At 53.2% G+C, this 23,447-nt stretch overlaps 1 protein-coding gene across 1 annotated transcript in view; it reads right to left on the bottom strand.

Moving 5' to 3' along the window:
• Window positions 1–19,998, bottom strand: part of LOC144736145 (sodium/potassium/calcium exchanger 1-like) — a 45,601-nt gene extending 25,603 nt beyond the window's left edge. Inside the window, exons 1-3 of the mRNA XM_078618722.1 lie at window positions 19,829–19,998; window positions 18,463–19,316; window positions 3,741–3,846 (exon numbers count right to left, since the gene is read on the bottom strand). Coding sequence (XP_078474848.1) covers window positions 3,741–3,846; window positions 18,463–19,316; window positions 19,829–19,994 — 1,126 coding nt within the window. The 5' untranslated portion in view covers window positions 19,995–19,998. The remainder of the gene's footprint in view (window positions 1–3,740; window positions 3,847–18,462; window positions 19,317–19,828) is intronic.
• Between the last annotated feature and the right edge of the window lie 3,449 nt (window positions 19,999–23,447).

The following is a 23,447-nucleotide window of genomic DNA, read 5'->3' as shown; positions in this document are numbered from 1 at the left end:
CCTGCAGGGCCTCCCACTGGGACAGCTGCTACCTTTCTTTCTACAGGATTATCCTGCAGACATGGAGCTCCCTCGCCGTCAGGAGGCTGAACCAGCTGCGATCGGCCGGGGATTTGGTCTTTGAACCGATCTCCTCAGGAACCCGCAGACAAAGCTGCCATCCACCACCCCCGGCATGGAGAGGCGCCTCACCAACGTGCGGCTCACCAGGATGGGAGATCTGGTGGAGCCTGCAACACGGGGCCGGTGACTCTGACCAGCAGACATGGTCGCAAAGACAGGGCTGCAGGTTGCACCGGGTGGTTGCCCGGATCCTGGCCGGGCAACCACAGCGGCAGCAGGGAGACCACCCCCATCAGCATTGGCGATGACGAGGCCCCTCTCGGTCCCCCTCCACCGGAGCTCTTCGTCGTGCCACTGCATCGCCAATGCCGACAAATGAAGGCGGATCACAACCTGTGCCGGCTGGAAGACCTACCGGAGGTAGCCTTCGCAAATGTAAAGAGGAAGGGGCTCTACTCCGACATGGTCCAGTTTCACCAACAGGACACCCTGAGGAGCCACGAGGACCATGCCTGGAGGAAAGCCCTGCTCCTCTCCAGAGAGGCCTCGCTGGAGGCAACTCTACTCCAGACCAACGTAAAACCCGCATCGGCGACCTCAGCTGGAGCATCGCCCACAGCACCGTCACAACCAATGCCTCCCTGGCGGGCTTCACCGACACATCCCCAGAGTGCCGGTTCTACGGTAAAGTGAAGACGGTGGCGCACCAATACGTGGAGTGCAAGAGCTTGGACTCACTGTTCAAGATGTTTAGAAACATCCTCCTAAGGTTCAGCCTCCACTTCTCCCCGACGGTCCTCATCTCTGGATACCCAAAGGGTGACGGATCCCAACATCTTCAGGGGCTGGTCAACGTGCTCGTCGGCTATGCCAAGCTCACCATGTACAGGGTGAGGAAGGTGGCCGTGCATGGCTCAACGATCAGGTGATCAATGTGTCGAGTAGCCCGATGGCGTCAAGGGATAGCGGGATGACGTCACGCGACGGGGATTGTAAGGGGGTACTACTTCAGGGGGACCCCGTGACGTTAAGGGGGTCGTTATGGGAGCCCGGGCTGTGTAGCGGCCGAGGGAGGTCTCTCCCGCTCGTGACCGGATGAAGTTGGCCGAATCCCCGTCCCGGGTTTGACGAGCGGGAGAGCCGTCAAGATGGCCGAGGGTAAGGCTCCAGGAAGTCCGTGAGAGCCGGCTAGGGAGAAGTTGCCGAACCCCCATCCCGACTCGAGTGAGAGCGCCCAAGGGAATAGCCGAGGCTCGGGACAAGAGTAGAGCCGAGGTCCAAGGGAAGGGCCGAGTGTAGTGTGCACCTACCTCTGGTGTGTTCATGAAGTGTTAATAGACCGGCGTAAGCCCTTACAAGAAACTCCGAGTCTGCGTGGTTCTACACCTCAACAAACGTATACGGGGAGATGCTGCCAGACCTGAAACCGGATGTGTACTTTTTCACCAGCTTTGTCTACAGCCACCTCGAACATCGCGGCCACGGCGGCGTGAAGCCATGGCCGAAGAAGGTGTCTGTGTTCTCACGCCATCTGCTCCTCCTGCTCCTGCACCTGCACTGGGCGCTAGGCGCCGTACGGCTACAAATGCACGACATCTCACTCTGCGACTCGACCCCAAGCCCAGCAACCACCGCCTGCCTCACGATCATCTCCCGGTATCTCACCGAGGAGGCCAAGGCACGAGATCGGCCGGACCTCAAGGGCTCCTGGAGTATCCAGCTCCCAAAAAATTTACCGCGGCAGATGAATGGAAACGACTGCAAGATCTTCGTGCTGGAGGCCGACAGTCACATCTAGAGGAGAATTAAACGAAATTCAAGAGGGAGTCATCGCTGTTGACAAGTGAAGACTTCGCCCTCATTCCTCCACGTCATGTCCCATCCCCTCATCCTCGCCTCATTCTCCCTTTACCTACCATCGCCTTCAAAATTGTCAAACTAGTTCATGTTCCACCTTGTTCACTCATCCCCTCACCCCCCCCCCCCCCCCCCATAATTCTGCATCAACGAAGTTTTTATCTCAACTCTCACCATCTCCCTCATCTCCTTTGTCATCCTCTCATCTTTGCGATCCTCTCCTCTTCACGTAATCCCCTCTAACATCCACATTCATAAATCGGTTGCTGGAGTGAAGGTTGCCCAGAGGAGTTGCAGACGGACGGTCAAAACAATAAAGGAATAAATGTGTATTTAAAGCTTTCATGACTGCAGGGATTCATATTCTTGGTTCTTTCGGTAAAGTCACATAGAAGGGAAATAATAAAAATATATAATAAAGAAATAACTTAAAACGGAATAACATTAACACGAAAATTATCGTTTCTTTTTAATGTATTTTTTCAAAAGGAGTGCGTCAAGCTTGCAGAAATTATTCTACTTTTATTTATTTCAGCGATTTGAATACCTTTCTTGATTTATGGATTTTTTTAAAGAAAGGTTGTTTTATTAAAAAAAAAGAGAGGGGGAGGGAGAGAGGAGGGATAGAATGGGAGAAAGAGAGGGGAAGAGGGAGGGTTAGAAGGGGAGAGAGAGTGGAAGATAGGGAGAGAGGGGAGGGAGGAGAGGTGGAGGGAGATGGGAGCTGAAGTGACGCCTCCGCTGGGGATTATCGACATGTGCGAGGCGCTTCACTGCAACGCCGCGTCTCGGAAAAGGTCAGCGGCGGCTTCCCAAAAATAACTCCCACCGCGTCACTCTGCCATGACTCTCGCAAAAGGAACCGGGGTTGGGGGGGGGGTTTGGTGATTTTTGTAAACCTCGACACGTCTCTCAAAGATAATTTCTCTTTCTTCATTTCGGAATTTTTTTTCGCTCTCCCGACGCATACCGCTGACGAGCATTTCGCTCGTCACCACAATACCGCCTCGCCGCCCATCTCGGCCAAGGAGCTCGGAGCCATCGTCCTCATACGACACTCCCCCCCTCCGCTCGTCCTCGCGGCGGTCGAACAAAGGCGGCGTCGTGCGGCGCTTCCAGACGCGCTTCTGCGGGCGTCTGGAACGCCACTTCCGATATTAGGAAGCCACCGGCAGCTTTGATGTACTCTTAAATCATCATTTGGATCGGCGATTCTTAACCTTTGCTGCAGCCTTGCACCCTTTTACTTCTCAATCGTAAAAAACAATGTTAATAAAGACAGGGCTTTAATGAAACAAAGAAGTTTAACTGACGTGCCCGTGCTTAGTTTGCGTTTCCACGATTTACCTTCTAGAAAAATCTGGCCACATCTCGCACCCGGAAAGGGCATCATCTCGCACCGCAGGCTAAGAATCACTTTGGAGAGACCAGCTGATTTCTTGAGGAGCTGCTTTTTGTGATACGTCTGTTTTTCTTGCCCCCCACCCCCCGGCACCTCCGATTAGCACGGTTCGCTATGGACAACACCAAAGAAGTTCAACATACGATAGATACACATGGCTAGACACTACTACCACGATACACTACCACTACGATACACTGGGGCACGTGGGTGTGGGGGATGGGTTAACTGTGGTGGAGACGAATGGACAGATGTGGAATGAAAGCAATGATCACGCAGGTGAGTAATGGCACGATGGGGGCACAGTGCTGAGTTTATGGGCAGGGTGGCAGTGTCGAGGTCTAGATGAAACAAAACGGAGGAGAGGGTGAGAGGGGGAAGAGATGGAGGGGGGTGAGGGGAGGCAGGGGGCCTGTACCATCTCCGAGGGGGTCGAGGGTGTGGATCATCAGCTGGAAGAGGCTGCTCCTCATGGTGCTGCTGCGCAGGGAGGCCGTGCTGCCCCCGCGCTGCAGCCGCCACTTCTAGCGGGGAGGGGCAGAGGGGGGCAACACCAAAGACAAAGATCCCCTGAACAGACTGTTGGGGCAAGTGCTGTTAGCGAGTAGCACCTCCCTATGAAGACCACCACCACGGTCATCATCAGCCATGGTCACTCCACTCCTGGGATGATGGGGGGCAGCGTCCCCCGTCTCCCCGGGCGGGGATTGAGGGGACGCCCCCCGGCACGCCAGGTGGCCACGCGTGTCGCGCGTTCCAGGGGCATAATTGCCGCCGCGGTCTCCGTCAGTGCCGGTGAATGTGAACCACGGCCGGCACGGCCCAATTAGGGGGCATAGGGGCACCGCCACATCGGCCGCGTGAGCGAGTGCGAGTCAGTGAGTGAGTGTGGCTGGGTCATGTAGCTTGCATGCCTAGTCACTGCATGCCTAAACAGCTTCTGTTCGACGAGATAGAGGAGGCTAAACTGATGCGGCACGGTCTGGAGAAGAGATGGAGTGACGTGATACAAGAGGACGTGGAGCTGAGTGGACTTGTCAATATTGGGCTCGTGGAGGTGGCTCGTGAAGGACGCAGCTACTGGGCAGTTGGAGGCAGTCGCCCTCCAGCAACAACGGGGGGCGGAGGAACGACGCTCACAACGACGAGCGGAGCGCTGGCCGGCTAAAACACAGCAAGTTGGTACAGTAAGAAGCCCTGCTGGTGCATCGACCAGTCATCTCAGTCAGTCGACCCATGGCACCTGGGTCTATCCCGTGACCTGCCGGCGTGCGTTCGATACTTCACATGGCCTTAACATGCACGTAGCCTGGCACAAGCACCGTGGTGACGTCATCACCACTTGGTGGAAAATGGCGGTTGTGTGGGGAGCGGTAGCATAGCGGTTAGCACGCCACGCTACGAACCCGGAGACCCGAGATCGACTTCCTCTCAATGCCAACATAAGTGACAATTATCTGAACCGGTCCTGGGACTCCCCTAGGTCGACTCGGCCTCAAATGAGTACCTGGCGCGGTGTAAACATCGCCACTGGAGAGACAAAGGCGGCCGGGCGTGGTGCTGGCTACCCACCACCTCGTGTGCTGTGCTGGCCTTCATCGGTGCTCGCTAACAGCACTTGCCCCAACAGTCTGCCAAGGCTATACCGGGGACCTGTTTTTATGCGAGTGGATGAATTGGCACCGTGCAGAGGCGACGCATCTGCCAGTCAACCCATAGCACCTGGGTCTTTACCGTGACATCCTACTGCCAGCAACGAGCCTTCGATGGCCGCAATACGCATGCGTGTTGAACTTCTGTCGCACCGCACGTAGCCAACCACACTAATTGGAGGTTCGGGATAAAGACAAACTAAACACAAAAAGTAGTTCTACAGAAATTAGTTTTCACTATAGATTTAAAATTGCATAGCTCAGTGGCTTCCTCATATCGGAAGGAAGAGCGTTCCAGACGGCCGCAGAAGCGCCTCTGAAATCGCCGGGCGATGATGCGGTGACCGCCATCTTTGTTCGATGGCCAGCAGCCGAAAGCCGCCGCTGCTGCTGCCGCTGCTACGAGGATGAGCGGAGTTCGCGTGACGATGGTTCATGCGGAAAATGTCAGACGCCTATCCACCCCAGGCCTCTACCTTGCCTCTTGGTATCACCCAAGTGTTCAGTTGGAGGGGTTGACAGACCCTCTCTCACACACAAACCACACGCCATCTACAATGAAAAAATATTCCCCATATCGCCTCCAACAGACTTGGGGCAAGTGCTGTTAGTGGGTACCACCTACGAAGGCCGGCATGGCACACGACCACCTTTGTCTCCCTAGCGGTGCGGTGTTTACGCACCACACCAGGCAGTCATGAGGCCGAGCCGACCTCGGGGAGGCCCAAGACCGCTTCAGATAAATCGGAAATTGAACTCCGGTCGCTGGGTTTGGAGTGCAGCGACCTCACCGTTATACTGCTGCTGCCCACCACCTCCACCACCTCCATCACCTCCTCCACTACCACCACTTCCACCAGCGCGCACCACCTCCACCAGCACTACCTCCAGCAGCACCAACACCACCATCACCACCTCCACCAGCAGCACCAACACCATCTCCACCACCTCCAGCAGCACCAACACCACCATCACCACCTATGTGACCTCTATAACCACCACCACCCTATGGGCGAGTGTTAAACACCATCGGCCTTCTCCCATGCATTTCAAACATAACTCAGTCCGCATTCTAATTCACACCTCTGCCGACTCTGGAAATTAAGATGCAAATGTAAATTTGCACCTGCACACTGAGTAACTCCTGCTCGGGACATTTGAAATCAGATTAAATATGTCATTATAATAATAAATGTCTTTGGCTGCAAAAATAATTGGAAAAAACCCACTTTTTTCACATTCCACATTGTGTTGAGATCTCCCAATTTCACATTTTCTCTCTCTCACTCTCTCTCGATCGTTCTCCCTCTCATTTTCTCTCCCTCCATCTCCCTTTAATTGTATTTTTGTGCCTCTCTCCATTTCTTCCTCTCCCTTTGTCTTTCTTTCCCTCCATCTCTCTCTCTCTCTTTATCTCTTGCTCCCTTTCTCTAGCTCTCCCTCTGTCCATCGTATTTATGTAATGTACGTTGAACTTCTTTCGCACCATACGTAGCCAACCATGCTAATCGCAGGTTAGCACGGTTGCTGCTACGGCTTCGTTTGTGCACCAAAAGGGGCCAGGACGCGGCCACTGAAATCACAACACCGCCTCGACACGCAGGCAGCAGCATGAGTAGTAGCAGCAGCAACAGCAGCAGCAGAAGTCGTCGCAGCAGAAATAACAGGAGTAGCAGCAGTAGTAGCAGCAGGATTAGTAGGTGCAGCAGTAGCTACTACACATGTAGTAGCTACTACCCGCACTTTCAAGGGCCCCACGCTAAATGCTTTCAAGCCATCAATTCCGGTTTAGTGATTCTGCACTTACAATAGTACTCTACTACCTTAAACTTTTATGAACGACTCGGTGTTTAAGGTTAGCAATTTGTTGTATTACCCAACTGTGTAGCAAATGAAAAAACACATTTACTTTACTATGAAAGTAAAAAAGCGTTTTTTTAATATGAATGCGTTGTTTATTTAGGGCCCCTTTATAACAACATCATGCTACAAGCCCCGCACGAGCGTCATCCGGCACAGAGTAAGCATGGCAGGAGTCGTCGCATCGGAGGCGGACAGATAATCCTCGTGAAGCGCAACGCTTCATCCAATGCGGAAGGTCTCATCCGAGAGAACGGTCGTCCCACGTGACAGTGGAAACACGCTGTGCGTGTCTGGGTCGATACAGAATCACACGGTGGGTCGATGCCAAGTGGTCATCTCATGCGCTTGTCAGATCGCGATGTGGCGCATACATCCTAATTCCCTCCTACTCTTTGCGGGGATACAAAGCTAAATCACCCCCGTGTAGCCTTTAGCAGACTGTTGGGACAAGTGTTGTTATTGATTAGCAGCGGTGGTGCCAATGATGGCCGGCACGGCCCATCTCTGGTTACATCCCTCCACTGGAATCGGCTTCCCTTACATTGAGCAACACTGCACCATAGACCCAACACTGCACCATAGACTCGACACTGCACCATAGACCAAACACTACCCATAGACCCAACACTGCACCATAGACTCGACACTGCACCATAGACTCGACACTGCACCATAGACCCAACACTGCACCATAGACTCGACACTGCACCATAGACCCGACACTGCACCATAGACTCGACACTGCACCATAGACCCAACACTGCACCATAGACTCAACACTGCACCATAGACTCGACACTGCACCATAGACTCAACACTGCACCATAGACTCGACACTGCACCATAGACCCAACACTACCCATAGACCCAACACTGCACCATAGACTCGACACTGCACCATAGACTCGACACTGCACCAGACCCAACACTACCCATAGACCCAACACTGCACCATATCCTCAATGCTATCCCTGTACATAAAGGGGGGGGGGGGCGCTTAAACCTCCTTCCGTTCCTCTCAAGCCTCACCTCTTCTCTACCGCCCATTCCCTTCCTCTTCCCTCCACTCCCCCTTTCGTGACCGCCCCCCCCCCCCAGCACTATTATGTCACTCAATCATCACGCCTTGCATGTCCCTGCCATTCAAATACTGCCCTTGTTCAGACGTACCGATGTTTTATTATGTTAAGCACCTTGGATCAAAGAAGGTGCTTATAAATATGAATGTAATAATTATCTTTATTTTCAACTCCAAGCCGTCCCCAACACCAGTCCATCAAGAAAGCCTCCCCCCTTGCTTCGCCCGCCTCGTTCCCAAACCATTCAGCAGCGATTTATTTTTATTAAATCCTTTATATTAAGTTCGCGTGCTTGCTTGCTTGCTTAGGACCGTGCAAATATGTGGGTCGTTTTTTAACCCACTTCCCGTGATCCAATCGAGCTGACATTTTCCACACAGACTCGTTGTGCCAGACAATTATTGTTCGTGAAAAAAAATTCACAAAATTTGACACTTTTTAGGCAAAAAAAAATATTTTACATATATTCAAATAGAACGCATTCATGGCTTTGGCTGTACGTCAGAGTGTAAGAGCCCAGAGCATAACCCCTCCACAGGCCGTGGCGGAGTAGCGCAGTTGGTAGCGCCCTCGCTTCCCATGCCAAAGGTCGCGGGATCGATCCCCGCGTCCTCCACAGGCGAATATATTTTTAAATCCTTTATATTAAGTTCGCTTGCTTGCTTGCTTGCGTGCTTGCTTGCGTGCTTGCTTGCTTTCTTAGGACCGTGCAAATCTTTCGCTCGTTTTTTAACCCACTTCCCGTGATCCAATCGAGCTGACATTTTCCACACAGACTCGTTGTGCCAGACAATTAATGTTCGTGAAAAAAAAATTCACAAAATTTGACACTTTTTAGGCAAAAAAAAAATATTTTATATATATTCAAATAGAACTCATTCATCGCTTTGGCTGAACGTCACAGTATAAGAGCCCAGAGCGTAACCCCTCCACAGGCCGTGGCGGAGTAGCGCAGTTGGTAGCGCCCTCGCTTCCCATGCCAAAGGTCGCGGGATCGATCCCCGCGTCCTCCACAGGCGAATATATTTTTAAATCCTTTATATTAAGTTCGCTGCCACGCATATAAAGGATTTATAGTGAAAAACTTTGTTTTTACGGGTTATACTTATTTGCTTTGGGTCAGATGGCCCGTGTGAGTAAAACCGTTGTCGTATACCCCTCCACCCCCACAGCCCAATTGATGACGTCACGCGATGATTAAACACGTGGCCAATTTATCACGGCGTGAGTAACGCACCCTGGTGTGATGCTGCTGCTACACAGCACGCCAAGACATTGGCCACGTTTGTTCACCACGTGACAGCTTTATAAACTGGGTTGTGTCAGGTAGAGGAAGGGTGTACGACACAAAACATTACTACTTCCACAGAGCCGACCTGGAAATGTCTATGGCGAGTTATAATATACATTGGTTGCCTACGCCGTATTAAACTTCCCCGGCCGTCTTTGTCTCCCCAGTGACATTGTTTTACTACACACCGCAACCAGGTACTCATTTGACAGGAAGAACAAAGATCGCCCGTATTGCCTGACCAGACTTTTTGGGGAAAGTGCTGTAAGCGAAGACACACAACCACCATTCGCCACTAAGTGGGGGTGACGTCACCAGGACGCTTGTGCCAGGCTATGTGCACGTTGAGGCTACGTGAAGTGTCGAACGCTCGCTTGCAGGAGGTCACAGGGCAGACCCAGATGCCAGAGGTCGACTGAGACGACTGGCTGATGCACCACCTGTGCCCCCTACTGTGCCAACTTGCTGTGCTTTAGCCACCCGGCGCTCCGCTCGTTGATGTGAGCTTCGCTCTTCCCCCCTCTGTTGTTGGAGGGCGACTGCTCCCAACTGCCCAGTAGCAGCATCCTTCACGAGCCTCCCCCACAGAGGCCCATCTTGACACCGCTGGTACCAGTCATTGGCAAGTCCACTCAGCACCACGTCCTCCTGTAGCACATCACTGCATCTCTTCTCTAGCCCGTGCCGCGCCCGTTCGATCCGGCCGAACAAAAGCTGTTTAGGCATGCAAGGTTTTGTGAGCTCCTCACACAATCCAGCCTGGTTAAACCCAGGATGGATCGTAGGCAGGCCAGCCTAAATGTTTCTAACCAGTGAAGATGTTCCATTAGGGGGGTCCACGTTTCGCAAGCGTAGAGGGGGAAATGTCTGTGGCCGAGAAGACTTGAGAAGCTTCGTGCGGAGTGACAGAACAGGTAGCTTCCACACAGCATTATGCAACCGATGAAAAGATAATGCTGCTCGACCGATTCAGAGTGAGACCTCTGTGAATCCGGAGCCAGTCATGAGCACACTGCCCAGGTATGGAAAACTCTGCACTCTCTCCACAACTGCCTAACACCAATTGGGAGTTGTGTGGGTGGAGTGTCCGATGGTACAAAATACCTAGGCAGGTGCTTAGTTTTGGTGGGGCTGATGGTAAAGCCCCACCCTCTTAGTGGCAAGCTCCAGATTCAGCAGCAGCACCTCCAACTCCTCCTCTGAGTGAGCAGCAATTACCATATCATCGGCATACATAACATGGTTGAGCAATAGGGAGCCATCCCTTTACCGCACCCGGGCATCGATCAGCGTCATTGTATCTGTAACAGATGGAAATTCCTCCGGTACAGCTATTGAAGGCTTCACGAACTACGTAGTCGAAATAGATGTTAAATAATGTGGGAGCCTGAGGACATCCCTGTCGCACCCCAAGTGAACAGGAAATGGCTCGACTCCCGACCACGTAGTTTTACCCGGGCCCACTCACCATCATGAAGGTCCTTAATGATCGTGAGCAGAGGGTCAGGGACTCTGAAAGCACGAAGAACAACCCAGAGTGTCCAGGCCTAATGATGGTATCATAGGCCTTGACCAGGTCAATAAAGCAGAGATGTAGGTCTTGTTGGAATTTCTTACCTCTGCTGTAGAAAATGGACAGAAAATATGGCATCCGTGCAGGACCGCCCTTTCCTAAAACCACATTGGGGCTCTGCACGCCTCTTCTCTGGCTGCCTGGCAAGGCAATGTTGAATAATCCTTGCCAGGCCCATTCCCTGCACACTGAGGAGTTAGATGCCCCTGTAGTTGCTAGTCTGTGCGGTCCTCCTTCCTAAAGAGGGGGACCACCAGGGCATCCTTCCAATCCTGTGGAACACATCCAATGGTCCAGACTGTTATGATGCCATGTAGGGCAGTCTGTGCACAAACACCACCCTCCCTCAGCATTTCGCTTGGGAGATCATCTCTGACCAGTTCCTTTCCTTGCCTCAGGCTCTGGATCGCCTTCAGTGCTTCAGATGGCACCCTCAGCCAGCCACTCACAGGGGGCGACTTCTTCCAATATACGAGGCACTGCAGCCTCAGCAGTGTCATCCCCACTTTGTCCCACGTTGTTTTCCAGGCTAAGGGATTTCTCCTCCCCCACGACCTCACAGAAATGCTCAGAAAATCTGAAAACCTGTTCCTGAGGGTCTGATTGGATCACCGTTAATTCTCCTAATGATGGTAATGGGTGCGGCGCTGCAGGTTACTTTTTTATGGAATTAAAGAGCGATTTGTGATCGCGGACCATTGAGACAGACTCCATCTCCTCAGCAACCCGCGACCACCAACCATCCTTTCAGTGCCTCATGCTCTCTGAACCTCTGAGCGAAGGCTGTGGTAAGCCTCCTCATTCTCTGACGTGGGATGCTATAGCCGATGAGATTGGGCCTATCGCTTTTTCTGAGCCAGCCTGAACACCTCCTCTGTCAGCCAGGGTCTCTGATGAGGTCTTGACCATGTGCCCAAAGCAGGCATTGCCAGCTGCATGAGCCGCAGTCCTCAACCCTCGCCCATTTCCCCCTCGACATCAGGAGGAGTGGGGGACGATGCCAACCCCAGCCACAAGCAATGATGAAATTCTCGCTTGCAACTTTCATCAGCTAGCTGAGACCATGCCACCAAGGGTTTGAATGGGGTCTTGGGTGTACACCCACCACCTGAGTGGAAGAATGGCAGGTGCATCTTAAAAGATGACAAGTCGATGGTCAGTGGACAGATCATTTCCACAGTAGGTCCTGGTGTCAAAGACATGGGCCCGTATCCACGTTCCATCACTATGTAGTCCAGCAGATGTTCTTGCTCGGACCCGGCATGCATCCATGCCTTCCAATCACTCCAAACCAGATGCCAGCATCATGACCAACTCGGACAATGAAGTCACCTAACAACATGACTCTATCCCAAAGGGGCCACTTTAGCGAGCACTTGTGACAGGAGGTTATAGAAGGCATCAGACTCATCGACCTTGCCTGCATCCCTCCACGGATGTTCGTCTTTGGTGGGGGCATAAGTAACCACGACCACCACTCCTCGCCTCTGGTTGATGGGAAGGCGAGCCCAAAGTAGCCTGGGGCTTACAGCTTCCCACACCCCCCTTCATTCTTTTGTCCTACCGAGTAGAGGACTGTCCACCCCTCATGGTGGCAGGAGCCAGAGCCGGTCCACCGGACCTCCTGAATACCACAGATTCAGATGGTACTGGTCAAGCTTCCGACAGAAGAATGGCAGCCTCTCCTCCGCAGTGAGCATTCGAACATTCCACAGGGCCATCCGTAGTGGCTTTTTGTTGTTTCTGGAGGAGCTCCGAGAGTAAGAATTCAGTCTCCTGGCTCTGCCAAATAGGATTTGGCCAGGAGACGTCAAAGACGCCTGTCCCCCCAGGGCCTCCGGCACAAGCTTAACACATTTTATAATCATAGTTTAGTGGTAGTTAATTGAAGGTGGAGGGGTTACTAGCCCCTCGCACTCATCCAGAGCCCCCCATTTGGCTGCTGTGGTGGTTAGAAACGCCATGAGGGGAAAGGCCAATCTAAAGTAGACCCTCCCCTCACGGCCCTGTCCACCACAACGTTGCCGTCAGGCATCACAAGGGAGGTAGGGGTTTGCTTTTGCCGTACACGCACATTCATTCGCCCACAAAGCAGCCCAATTAATTCTGCTTAGAATTAAAATATAAATATTCACGTACAAACAGTGCGGGATATTTGCACATCTATGCAATTACTCATAGAAGAGTGTGCAAAGCAGGCATTGAGAGGTGGGCTGGCTAGCTTCTCGTGGGATGAAGACAAAGACAAAGAAGAAGATTCGCCCCCCCCCAGGTAGCTTCAACAGCCTGTTGGGGCAAGTGGTGTTAGCGAGTAGCGGCTCGAGGCGTTGATGGCCAGCCCCACACGGCTGCCTTCATGTTCCCCGTGGCGACCTTCACACGCTGCATCAGCTACTTACGAGGCCAAGTCGAACTAGGGGAAGCCCGAGATCAGTTTAGAATAATCGTCACTGGCGTTGGTGGCCGTGAGCAGGAATCGAACTTGGGATCGCTGGGTGCATAGCTCAGTGCAGCGCTAACCGCTGCGCCACCACTCTCCATACTTTCAAGTGACATTTTGGGGGATTGCAACAGATGGCAAATTGATGCCAAGATTTAATATCTCCATTCGACTGCTTCACGAGTCGTCACTTCGTAGATTTGTTTCAGATCGCCGTTGAACGAGCCGATCGGGGCAGCCGTTCACGATGCATATACATGGACTCTCCTTCATTTCCCTTTCCTGGAGAAAGTGTCCCCACATCTTCCACGAAGTGTCCGGATCCGGTTTCAGGATCTTCCCTCGGTAGGTCAGATCACGAACGATGGATTTCTGCAGCAGGGTTGGTCGTTTTACCCCCAGGCCTCCCTCGCGCTTCGGTGGTCAGTCGGACTTTTTTATTTTTAGCCAGAACTGTTTTCTCTGGCATTTGAGCCACCTGTGCAGTGGTGGTGGCGACATGGATACATCCCTGTCAACCCACACAGTTTACTCCGTATTCCTGAACAGGGAAATTGACTTTTCAGGTCCATACGGCGTACAGCCGTTTCAATATGGGCACAAAAAAGTGTATTAGTTTGTGTCTCTCCCTTCTGATGGGACTTTGTAGGATGAACGTTGACATTTATAAGACCACGCCTTGACCAATAAGGTCTGAATTAGTCTGTAATAAGGTAGGCGCAGGTATGTGGACGTGTCCTTGTTCATCGAGGGGTTTGTGATTCCCGATGGCCTTGCTGGCTACTCCCTCCAGCAAGAAGGGGAGCGATGTTTTCGAGGCCCAGAAGCCACGGCAGTGGTGGAGCTCTTCCGCGAGCCCCCGAGACTGATCCTGGGGGCTGCTGCTGCTGTGGAGCCACAGCAGCCGCAGCAGCTTCGTGTGCACACTTCTTGTTCCAGGTTGAGGCGTAATATTCTTCCGTGAGGAAACCCCAGTGCCGTGGTGGTGGTTGAGCGTCGTGGAGTTTGCTCCCCCCATGTTTATGGGCCCACATTAACCCCCCCCCCCCTCTGATCTTCGCACCTGATTGACTCACAAGTGACGCCGCATTGATCCGCTCCATTTAAGATCGAACCAGGAGGATTTCTCCACCACTCTGGCTGTTGCCTGATGAGGCTAGGTGTAATTACTGGCGAAACGTTGTACTCGAATTGTAATGTGTTGTGGGTTTACTCTGCGACACACCAGTTAGTGCTGAACTAGTAACGATTGGTGTGGGCGGGTGGTGTGGGGGTGTGGGCGGGTGGTGCGGGTGGGTGGGCGAGAGTTGTGTGGGGAGCGGGTGGCGTGGTGCGGGTGGGTGGGTGGGCGAGAGGTGCGGGTGGTTGACTGAAAGGGAGGCCGTGTGAGTTTTAATCCGGCACTTGGCATTCTGCATCACTAATGAAGGGTCGCGATTTGCATGTGGAAGCTGTGGTGAGTGTATGTGTGTGTATGTATGCGAAGGTGACGCCGAGTGTGTGTGTGTGGTGATGAGTGTGTGTATGTGTGGCGGTGAGTGTGTGTGGATGTGTATGGCGGCGAGTGTGTGGCAAAAACAACCCCCCTACCTCCTCGTGGTGTCAGACGGCAATCCTGTAGTGGGCAGTGCCGTGGGGGGAGGGCCAATTTAGATTGGCCTTTCATTTCATGGTGGTAACCACCACAGCGGTAAGATGGGGGCTCTGAACGGGTGCGAGGGGCTGGTAACCCCTCCACCTTCAATTAACTACCACTAAACTACGATTATAAAATACATTTAAATTAATTCAGCTTGTGCCAGAGGCTCCAGGAGGATAGACGTCTTTGACGTCTCCTGGCCAAACCCCATTTGGCGGAGCCAGGAGACAGAATCCTTACCCTCAGGGCTCCTCCAGAAACAACAACAAAAACACTATGGACGGCCATGTGTAAGCTGAACTAGTACCGCCTGGATCTCTGTGGTATTCAGGAGGTCCGGTAGATAGCCTCTGGCTCCTGCCAGCATGAGGGGTGGACAGTCCTCTACTCGGGGCAGGAGACTGCCAAACAACAGGGGGTGGTTCTTCTTCTGAACAAAAGAATGAAGGGGGCGTGGGAGCGTGGCGGTGAGATGTGCGAAGCTCAATGGCCCACAATCACAAATCGCCCTAATTCCATCAAACAAGTAACCCGCAGTGCCACACCTACTATCATCATTAGGGGAAAGAACGGTGATGCAATCTCCGACCCCAAGGAACAGGTTTAAATATTTGTTGAGCATTTCTGCGAGGTCCTGGGGGAGGGGAAATCCCTCAGCCTGGAAAACAACGTGGGACAAAGTGGGGATGACACTGCCGAGGCTGCAGTGCCTCGTATATTGGAAGAGGTCGCCCCCTGTGAGTGGCTGGCTGAGGGTGCCATCTGAAGCACTGAAGGCGATCCAGAGCCTGAGGCAAGGAAAGGAACTGGTCAATGATCTCCCAAGCGAAATGCTGAGGGAGGGTGGTGTTTGTGCACAGACTGCCCTACATGACATCATAACAGTCTGGACCATTGGATGCGTTCCGCAGGATTGGAAGGATGCCCTAGTGGTACCCCCCCTCTTTAAGAAGGGGGACCGCACAGACTAACAACTACAGGGGCATCTCACTCCTCAGTGTGCCGGGAAAGGTCCTGGCAAGGATTATTCAACATCACCTTGCTAGGCACGCTGAGGAGAGGCTTGCAGAGCCCCACTGTGATTTCAGGATAGGGCACAGATGCCATATTTTCTGTCCGTCTGCTACAGCAGAGGTGTAGGGAATTCCAACAAGACCTACATCTCTGCTTTATTGACCTGGTCAAAGCCTATGATACCATCAGTAGGCCTGGGCTCTGGGTTGTTCTTCATGATTTCGGAGTCCCTGACCCCCTGCTCACGATCATTAAGGACCTTCATGATGGTGAGCGGGCCCGGGTAAAACTACGTGGCCAAGAGTCGGAACCATTCCCTGTCCACCTTGGGGTGCGACAGGGATGCCCTCTGGCTCCCACATTATTTAACATCTATTTCGACTATGTAGTTCATGAAGCCTTCAATAGCTGTACCAGAGGAATATCCATCTGGTGTCAATACAATGGGAGGCTGAACCATGTTATGTATGCCGATCCGGTAATTGCTGCTCACTCAGAGGAGGAGTTAGAGGCGCTGCTGCTGAACCTGGAGCGTGCCACTAAGAGGTGGGGCCTTACCATCAGCCCCACCAAAACTAAGCACCTGCCTGGGTATTTTGTACCATATGACACGCCACCACCACAACTCCAACTTGGTGATAGGGCAGTTGTGGAGAGCGGAGAGTTTCCCATACCTGGGAAGTGTGATCATGACTAGCTCCAGTTTAACAGCAGAGGTCTCACTCTGAATCAGTCGAGTGGCAATATCTTTTCATCAGTTGCGTAACACTGTGTAGAATCTACCTGGTCTGTCGCTCTGCACGAAGCTTCAGGTCTTCTTGGCCACAGTCATTCCCTCCCTTCTCTACGCTTGCGAAACGTGGACCCCTCTAACGGAACATCTTCACCATTTAGAACCATTTAGGCTGGCCTGCCTACGATCCATCCTGGGTTTAACCAGGCTGGATTGTGTGAGCTGCTCACAAATCCTTGAAAGATCTGGACAAAGTCCCATCGGTGAGCTCCTCCGGCGGGCAAGGCTGCGTTGGCTGGGTCATGTAGCCCACATGCCCAGCCACCGCATGCCTAAACAGCGTTTTTTCAGCCGGATCGAGGGGGCAAAACGGTCGCAGCACGGGCTAGAGAAAAAAATGAAGTGATGTGGTACACGAGGATGTGGAGCTGAGTGGACTTGCCGATGACTGGTACCAGCGGTGTCAAGATCGGCCTCTGTGGAGGAGGCTCGTGAAGGACGCTACTGGGCAGTTGGAGGCAGTCGACCCTCCAACAACAACGGAGGGCGGAGGAGCGGCACTCAACAACAAGCGGAGCGCCGGGTGGCTAAAGCACAGGAAGTTGGCACAGTAAGGGGCACAGGTGGTGCATCAGCCAGTCATTTCAGTCATCTCAGTCAGTCGACCCGTGGCACCTGGGTCTGCCCCGTGACCTCCTGCCAGCGGGTAGCGTTCGACACTTTACGTGACCTCAAAGTGCACCGAGGCTGGCACTTAGTGGCGAATGGCGGTTGTTGTAGCGAGTGGTCGCAAGTGGGGGTGGGGGGGTCGACTGTAGCGCGTGGTTGTAGGTGTGGGGGACGCCTCTGCTGCTGTTTTGCATTTGCAATCCTCCCCTCTCCCCTTGCTCCACTTTCCCATCGCTCACAGCGGGACGACGTTAAAGATTGCTGCCACCTTAAATGCCCCGAAAGATAAATACACGAATTTACCACTTGCACAGCTGACAACTCAATTGAGATCGCGCACGCGCACAAAGATCCCCATATAGCCCAAACAGACTGTTGGGGCAAGTGCTCTTAGCGAGTAGCAGCTATGAAAGGCACTCGAGGGGATGAGTGGCCAACACCACGCCTGGCCGCCTTTGTCTCCCTAGTGGCGATGTTTTACACACCGCACCAGGTACTTATTTGAGCTCAAGTCGACCTCGGAGAGGCCCAGGACCGGTTCAGATAATCGTCACGGGTGTTGGCCACGAGCGGGAATCGAGCCTAGGTCACTAGGTTTGTAGAGCCAGCGCACCCAACCGCTGCACTACCGCTCGCCCACACACAGAGACAGACAGAGACAGACAGACAGACACAGCGGTGGCCATCATCACCTCCACCCCACTTACTCGCAGTGGCGAGCCTCCCTTCCACACTTCACGTATTCTCAGGGTGCACCTAGCCTGGCGCAAGCATTGCTGGTGATGTCACCACGGCCACTCGAGTGGAGAGAGGCGGACGCGTTTTTTTGTCCGGTTCGTGAGCGTGCACGGACGTGGGGGAGCGCGCGCGTGTCCTGGGTAAGGCGCCATCACACGGTGCGCCAGCTCATCACGCTCGTACAGAGAAAGGTGGGGGGGGGGGCGACAGAGACGACAACGAGGAGAAAGGGAGCAGCAGCAGTAGCCGCAGCAGCAGTAGCCGCAGCAGCAATAGCCGCAGCAGCAGCCGCAGCAGCAGCAGTAACCGCAGCAGCAGCAGCAGCCACGCGGTGCCGAGCTTGCGCAACCAACGATTACCCTCTAAGCTCTGCCGTCCTCTCTCTATACATGCTGGTGCTATCGGGAGGAGGGTAGCGGAGCACGCCGAGAGAACCCCCACGTTCTCACCTCATTCCTCCTGGCCGCCTCCATCACCACGGGCTGGACAGCAGCAGCGGTGGCAGGTGCAGGTGCAGCGGTAGTTGCAGCCCCCACGCTCTCACCACCGCCGCCACCGCAGCCACCGCCGCCACCGCCACCACCGTCGCCGCCGCCATCCCACCGCAGCCGCCGCCGGAGCCAGCCCACGGCGCAGGCCCCGCGCGCCACGAAGGCCACGTAGGCGGCGTAGTTGGCGAGCAGCAGGACGCTCTCCCACCACTCGACGCGCCCGTCGGCGAACGCGCCGATCGCCAGCGCCAGCGCCAGCGCGTAGAACGCCGCGTCGCGGAACATCGGGCGCCAGCGGAGGCGCAGGGGGGCGCGCGACGCCAGCGCGCAGACCCCCACCACGAAGAAGACGTTGAAGACGGCCGAGCCGACGACGGTGCCCACGCCGACGTTGCTGCGCGCCAGGAAGACGCCGACGAGCGCCGTGAAGAGCTCCGGCGCGGAGCCGCCCGCCGCCATGAAGGTGGCGCCCGCGACGTCGTCGGCGAGCGCAAGCCGCTCCGAGACGGCGCCCAGGGCGGGCACGAAGAACTCGTCGCAGACGAGCGCCAGCGCGACGAAGGTGTACGCCACGCCGGCCAGGTGAAGGACGGCCGCGCCGCGGCGGCGCTGCGCCAGCGAGAAGAGGTCGCGGGGGTACTCGCCGCCGGCGCGGGGCGGGGACGCCGTGGCGGGAGTGGAGGAGGTTGCGTTGGAGGAGGACGACGAGGAGAGCAGAGGATGGTGGTGCCAACTGCTGTTCTTGCCGGGGCTGCCACTCGTGCTGCTGCTGCCACTTCCTGCTGTGGTTGTGAACGAAGTGCCGGGCGGCGCTGCAGAGAGAGAGAGATAGGGGGGCAATGGTGGAGCGGAGTTGAAAACAACATGAACAAAAGTCGCCAACTCATTCCTTGCTGCTGCCACCAATACCCCTACTGTTACTACTGCTGCTGCTGCTGTTACTACTGCTGCTGCTGTTACTACTGCCCATGCTGTTACTACTACCGCTGCTACAACTACGACTGCTGCTGCTCAGAATGGGTGCCGAGGCGTTGGCGCTCCATCCTGTTGACAACCCTGCTGCACAGCCAGAGGTGGAAATTCCACATTCCTATGGTGGGGGCAAGTCTTTACGGGTAAAGGACTCTAGGTGAAACACCTGGCCAGGCCCAAGTTACTGGTCATCATCATGAAGTTGTGACATACCCACTGCTGGATGATAATGTCTCCACCCTGCGCATATTCTCTAATCCACGTGCTCCTCTCCGTGTCTCGGTAACCATGGTCAATCTACTGCTGGATGAAGACCAATGCGACGACGACGACGACGATGATGATCTCTCACCGTGCGGGGGGTGAAGGCCCAGGCCGAGGTGGGGGCCGCGCTGCGTCCCCCGGGAGCAGAGGGCCGGGGTGGTGCCCGTGGCCATCACAACGATGACGACGACGAGGAACGCTACGAGCAGCGATGAGGTGCAGGAGGTGCGGGGAGTCACGTGGTGTCGAGACATGATGGCCAAATGTCCTGGACGCACAAGTAAAAACAAACAATTATTAATTATTATATAATTTTACCATTATAATAATTAATAATGCTTATGTAGTGGGTTCTACAGAGGCGCACACGACATTTGGAAGCAACACTTTTATTACAGGACCCCAACAGGGTAACGACGCACCTCACACCGGTTAACTACACCACAACGGGGTAACTGTAGAAACGGGTCAGTCGGCAACGCACTGCCTGACCCACGATGCCGAGCTCAAAGACCGAGGATGGAAGACCGAGACGACTTGGCACGGCTGGTTGATTCCACAAGACAGCCCCGATCGGATGTCGGGACTTTCATGCCTCAGAGTGGCCTGGCTCCGCCCTCGGCCACACCCCCTTCTAGATCCTACTAGAAGGTTCTGGGCCCTGCATCACGTGTCCCTCACGCCAACCCTTGGCCCCCCTCGCTACCCGGTCACGTGCCCTCTCGGGTTCACCCAGACTGCCATGACCTCAATTGCTGTCTGACGTGCCCTCTCTCTCTCTGGCCGTGACCCGAAGCACGCCCCCCCTAGGGCTCGCTGCTGTGCCACGCGCACTCTGGTGCCAGAGAGAGACGCCAACATGCAGTGCCACCCTTCTTCCAATAGCTGGCGATAGACGCCATGGGGACTCAATATACCTCACTACACTCAGAATAATTAGCGTTGTAAATGTCGTAACAGGGGTTCCCGCAGGTTCAACGATAACAACGGGAGAAAGCAGCCACAGACATCGGTGCCACCGAGAATTGTCCAAGTATTCTTTGGTTCTTTCGGTAAAGTCACGTAGATAGAAAAATAATAATACAAAATACAATTAAAATAATGAACAACAAAAAACCACTAATGTAGACTGTAGCCTGGTTAATCGGAGTGAGTGTACTGGCAGTCTAATATAGACTGTAGCAATAGTTATCAAGCTGGGTGAGTGTACTGGCAGTCTATAATGTAGACTGTAGCCTGGTTATTAAGCTGGGTGAGTGTACTGGCAGTCTATAATGTAGACTGTAGCCTGGTTATTAAGCTGGGTGAGTGTACTGGCAATCTATAATGTAGACTGTAGCCTGGTTATTAAGCTGGGTGAGTGTACTAGCAGTCTATAATGTAGACTGTAGCCTGGTTATTAAGCTGGGTGAGTGTACTGGCAGTCTATAATGTAGACTGTAGCCTGGTTATTAAGCTGGGTGAGTGTACTGGCAGTCTATAATGTAGACTGTAGCCTGTTTTTTTTGTTTTTACCAGGCTACAGTCTACATTAGTGGTTTTTGTTTTTTATACTCTTAGGTTGTTTCGGTAAAGTCACGTAGGTAAAAATATATAGTAATAAAATAAATAATTAGAATTATAGAAATGTGGTGGTGGTGGTTTGGTTGTCAATATTAAACATTGTGGTGGTGGTGGTGGTTTGGTTGTCAATATTAAACATTGTAGTGGTGGTGGTGGTGGTTTGGTTATCAATATTAAACATTGTAGTGGTGGTGGTGGTGGTTTGGTTATCAATATTAAACATTGTAGTGGTGGTGGTGGTTTGGTTGTCAATATTAAACATTGTAGTGGTGGTGGTGGTTTGGTTGTCAATATTAAACATTGTAGTGGTGGTGGTGGTTTGGTTGTCAATATTAAACATAGTGGTGGTGGTGGTGGTTTGGTTATCAATATTAAACATTGTGGTGGTGGTGGTTTGGTTGTCAATATTAAACATTGTAGTGGTGGTGGTGGTGGTTTGGTTGTCAATATTAAACATTGTAGTGGTGGTGGTGGTTTGGTTGTCAATATTAAACATTGTAGTGGTGGTGGTGGTTTGGTTGTCAATATTAAACATTGTAGTGGTGGTGGTGGTTTGGTTGTCAATATTAAACATTGTGGTGGTGGTGGTTTGGTTGTCAATATTAAACATTGTGGTGGTGGTGGTGGTTTGGTTGTCAATATTAAACATTGTGGTGGTGGTGGTTTGGTTGTCAATATTAAACATTGTGGAGGTGGTGGTTTGGTTGTCAATATTAAACATTGTGGTGGTGGTGGTTTTGTTGTCAATATTAAACATTGTAGTGGTGGTGGTGGTGGTTTGGTTATCAATATTAAACATTGTAGTGGTGGTGGTGGTTTGGTTGTCAATATTAAACATAGTGGTGGTGGTGGTGGTTTGGTTGTCAATATTAAACATTGTAGTGGTGGTGGTTTGGTTGTCAATATTAAACATTGTAGTGGTGGTGGTGGTTTGGTTGTCAATATTAAACATTGTAGTGGTGGTGGTGGTTTGGTTATCAATATTAAACATTGTAGTGGTGGTGGTGGTTTCGTTGTCAATATTAAACATTGTAGTGGTGGTGGTGGTGGTTTCGTTGTCAATATTAAACATTGTAGTGGTGGTGGTGGTTTGGTTGTCAATATTAAACATTGTAGTGGTGGTGGTGGTTTGGTTGTAAATATTAAACATTGTAGTGGTGGTGGTGGTTTGGTTGTCAATACTAAACATTGTAGTGGTGGTGGTGGTTTGGTTGTCAATATTAAACATTGTGGTGGTGGTGGTTTGGTTGTCAATATTAAACATTGTAGTGGTGGTGGTGGTTTGGTTGTCAATATTAAACATTGTGGTGGTGGTGGTGGTTTGGTTGTCAATATTAAACATTGTAGTGGTGGTGGTGGTTGTGGTTTGGTTGTTGTTGTGAGCGGCTGTCAGTGGTTGTGCAAGGTCAAATGTGACACTGACTGTGGTGGTGATGCGAGTCTGTGAGTGTCGTTGTGCAAGGTTGTTGCGAGCGATTGTGGTTGCGAGCCGTTGTGAATACGACAGTGGTGGTGGTGTTGTTGTTGTTGCGAGCCCGACCTGTTGCCTCGCCGCCGGCGCCGAGGAAGAGGAGGAGAGCGAGGGGAGAGACGCTGGCGGGGAGACAGAGCGCGCTCGATCCTCGCTCGCTCCTCGCTCCCCTCTCCTCCTTACTCACTCTCTCCTATAACCACCTCCCCGCTCTCTCCTATACCACCTCCCCCCCCCCTCTCTCCTAGCTCTCTCCCCGTATCACCCCCCCTCTCTCTCCTCCTCCCCTACCTCCCCCCCTCTCGCTTTCTGCTCCGCCCCCCCCTCTCCCTGATCACCTCCCTCTATCTCACCTCCGCTACCTCTCCCACTCTCCCCCTTATCACCTCCCTCTCTCTGCTCTTCCGTCCGCTACCCCCCCCCCCTCTCTTTCTTTCTGCTCCGCTACCCCCCCCCCCTCTCTATCTCACCTCCGCTACCCCCCCCCCTCTCTTTCTTTCTCCTCCGCTACCCCCCCCCCCCTCTCTCTTTCTCCTCCGCTACCCCCCCCCCCTCTCTCTTTCTCCTCCGCTACCCCCCCCCTCTCTCTTCCTCCTCCGCTACCCCCCCCCTCCCTCTTTCTCCTCCGCTACCCCCCCCCCTCTCTCTTTCTCCTCCGCTACCCCCCCCCCTC

Source organism: Lampetra planeri, chromosome 59, assembly GCF_965212315.1.
Source record: "Lampetra planeri chromosome 59, kcLamPlan1.2.h2, whole genome shotgun sequence".
In the NCBI taxonomy this organism is placed as follows: domain Eukaryota; kingdom Metazoa; phylum Chordata; class Hyperoartia; order Petromyzontiformes; family Petromyzontidae; genus Lampetra; species Lampetra planeri.
Note: the sequence above shows the minus strand (reverse complement) of the source record. Positions and strands in the feature narration are given on the sequence as shown.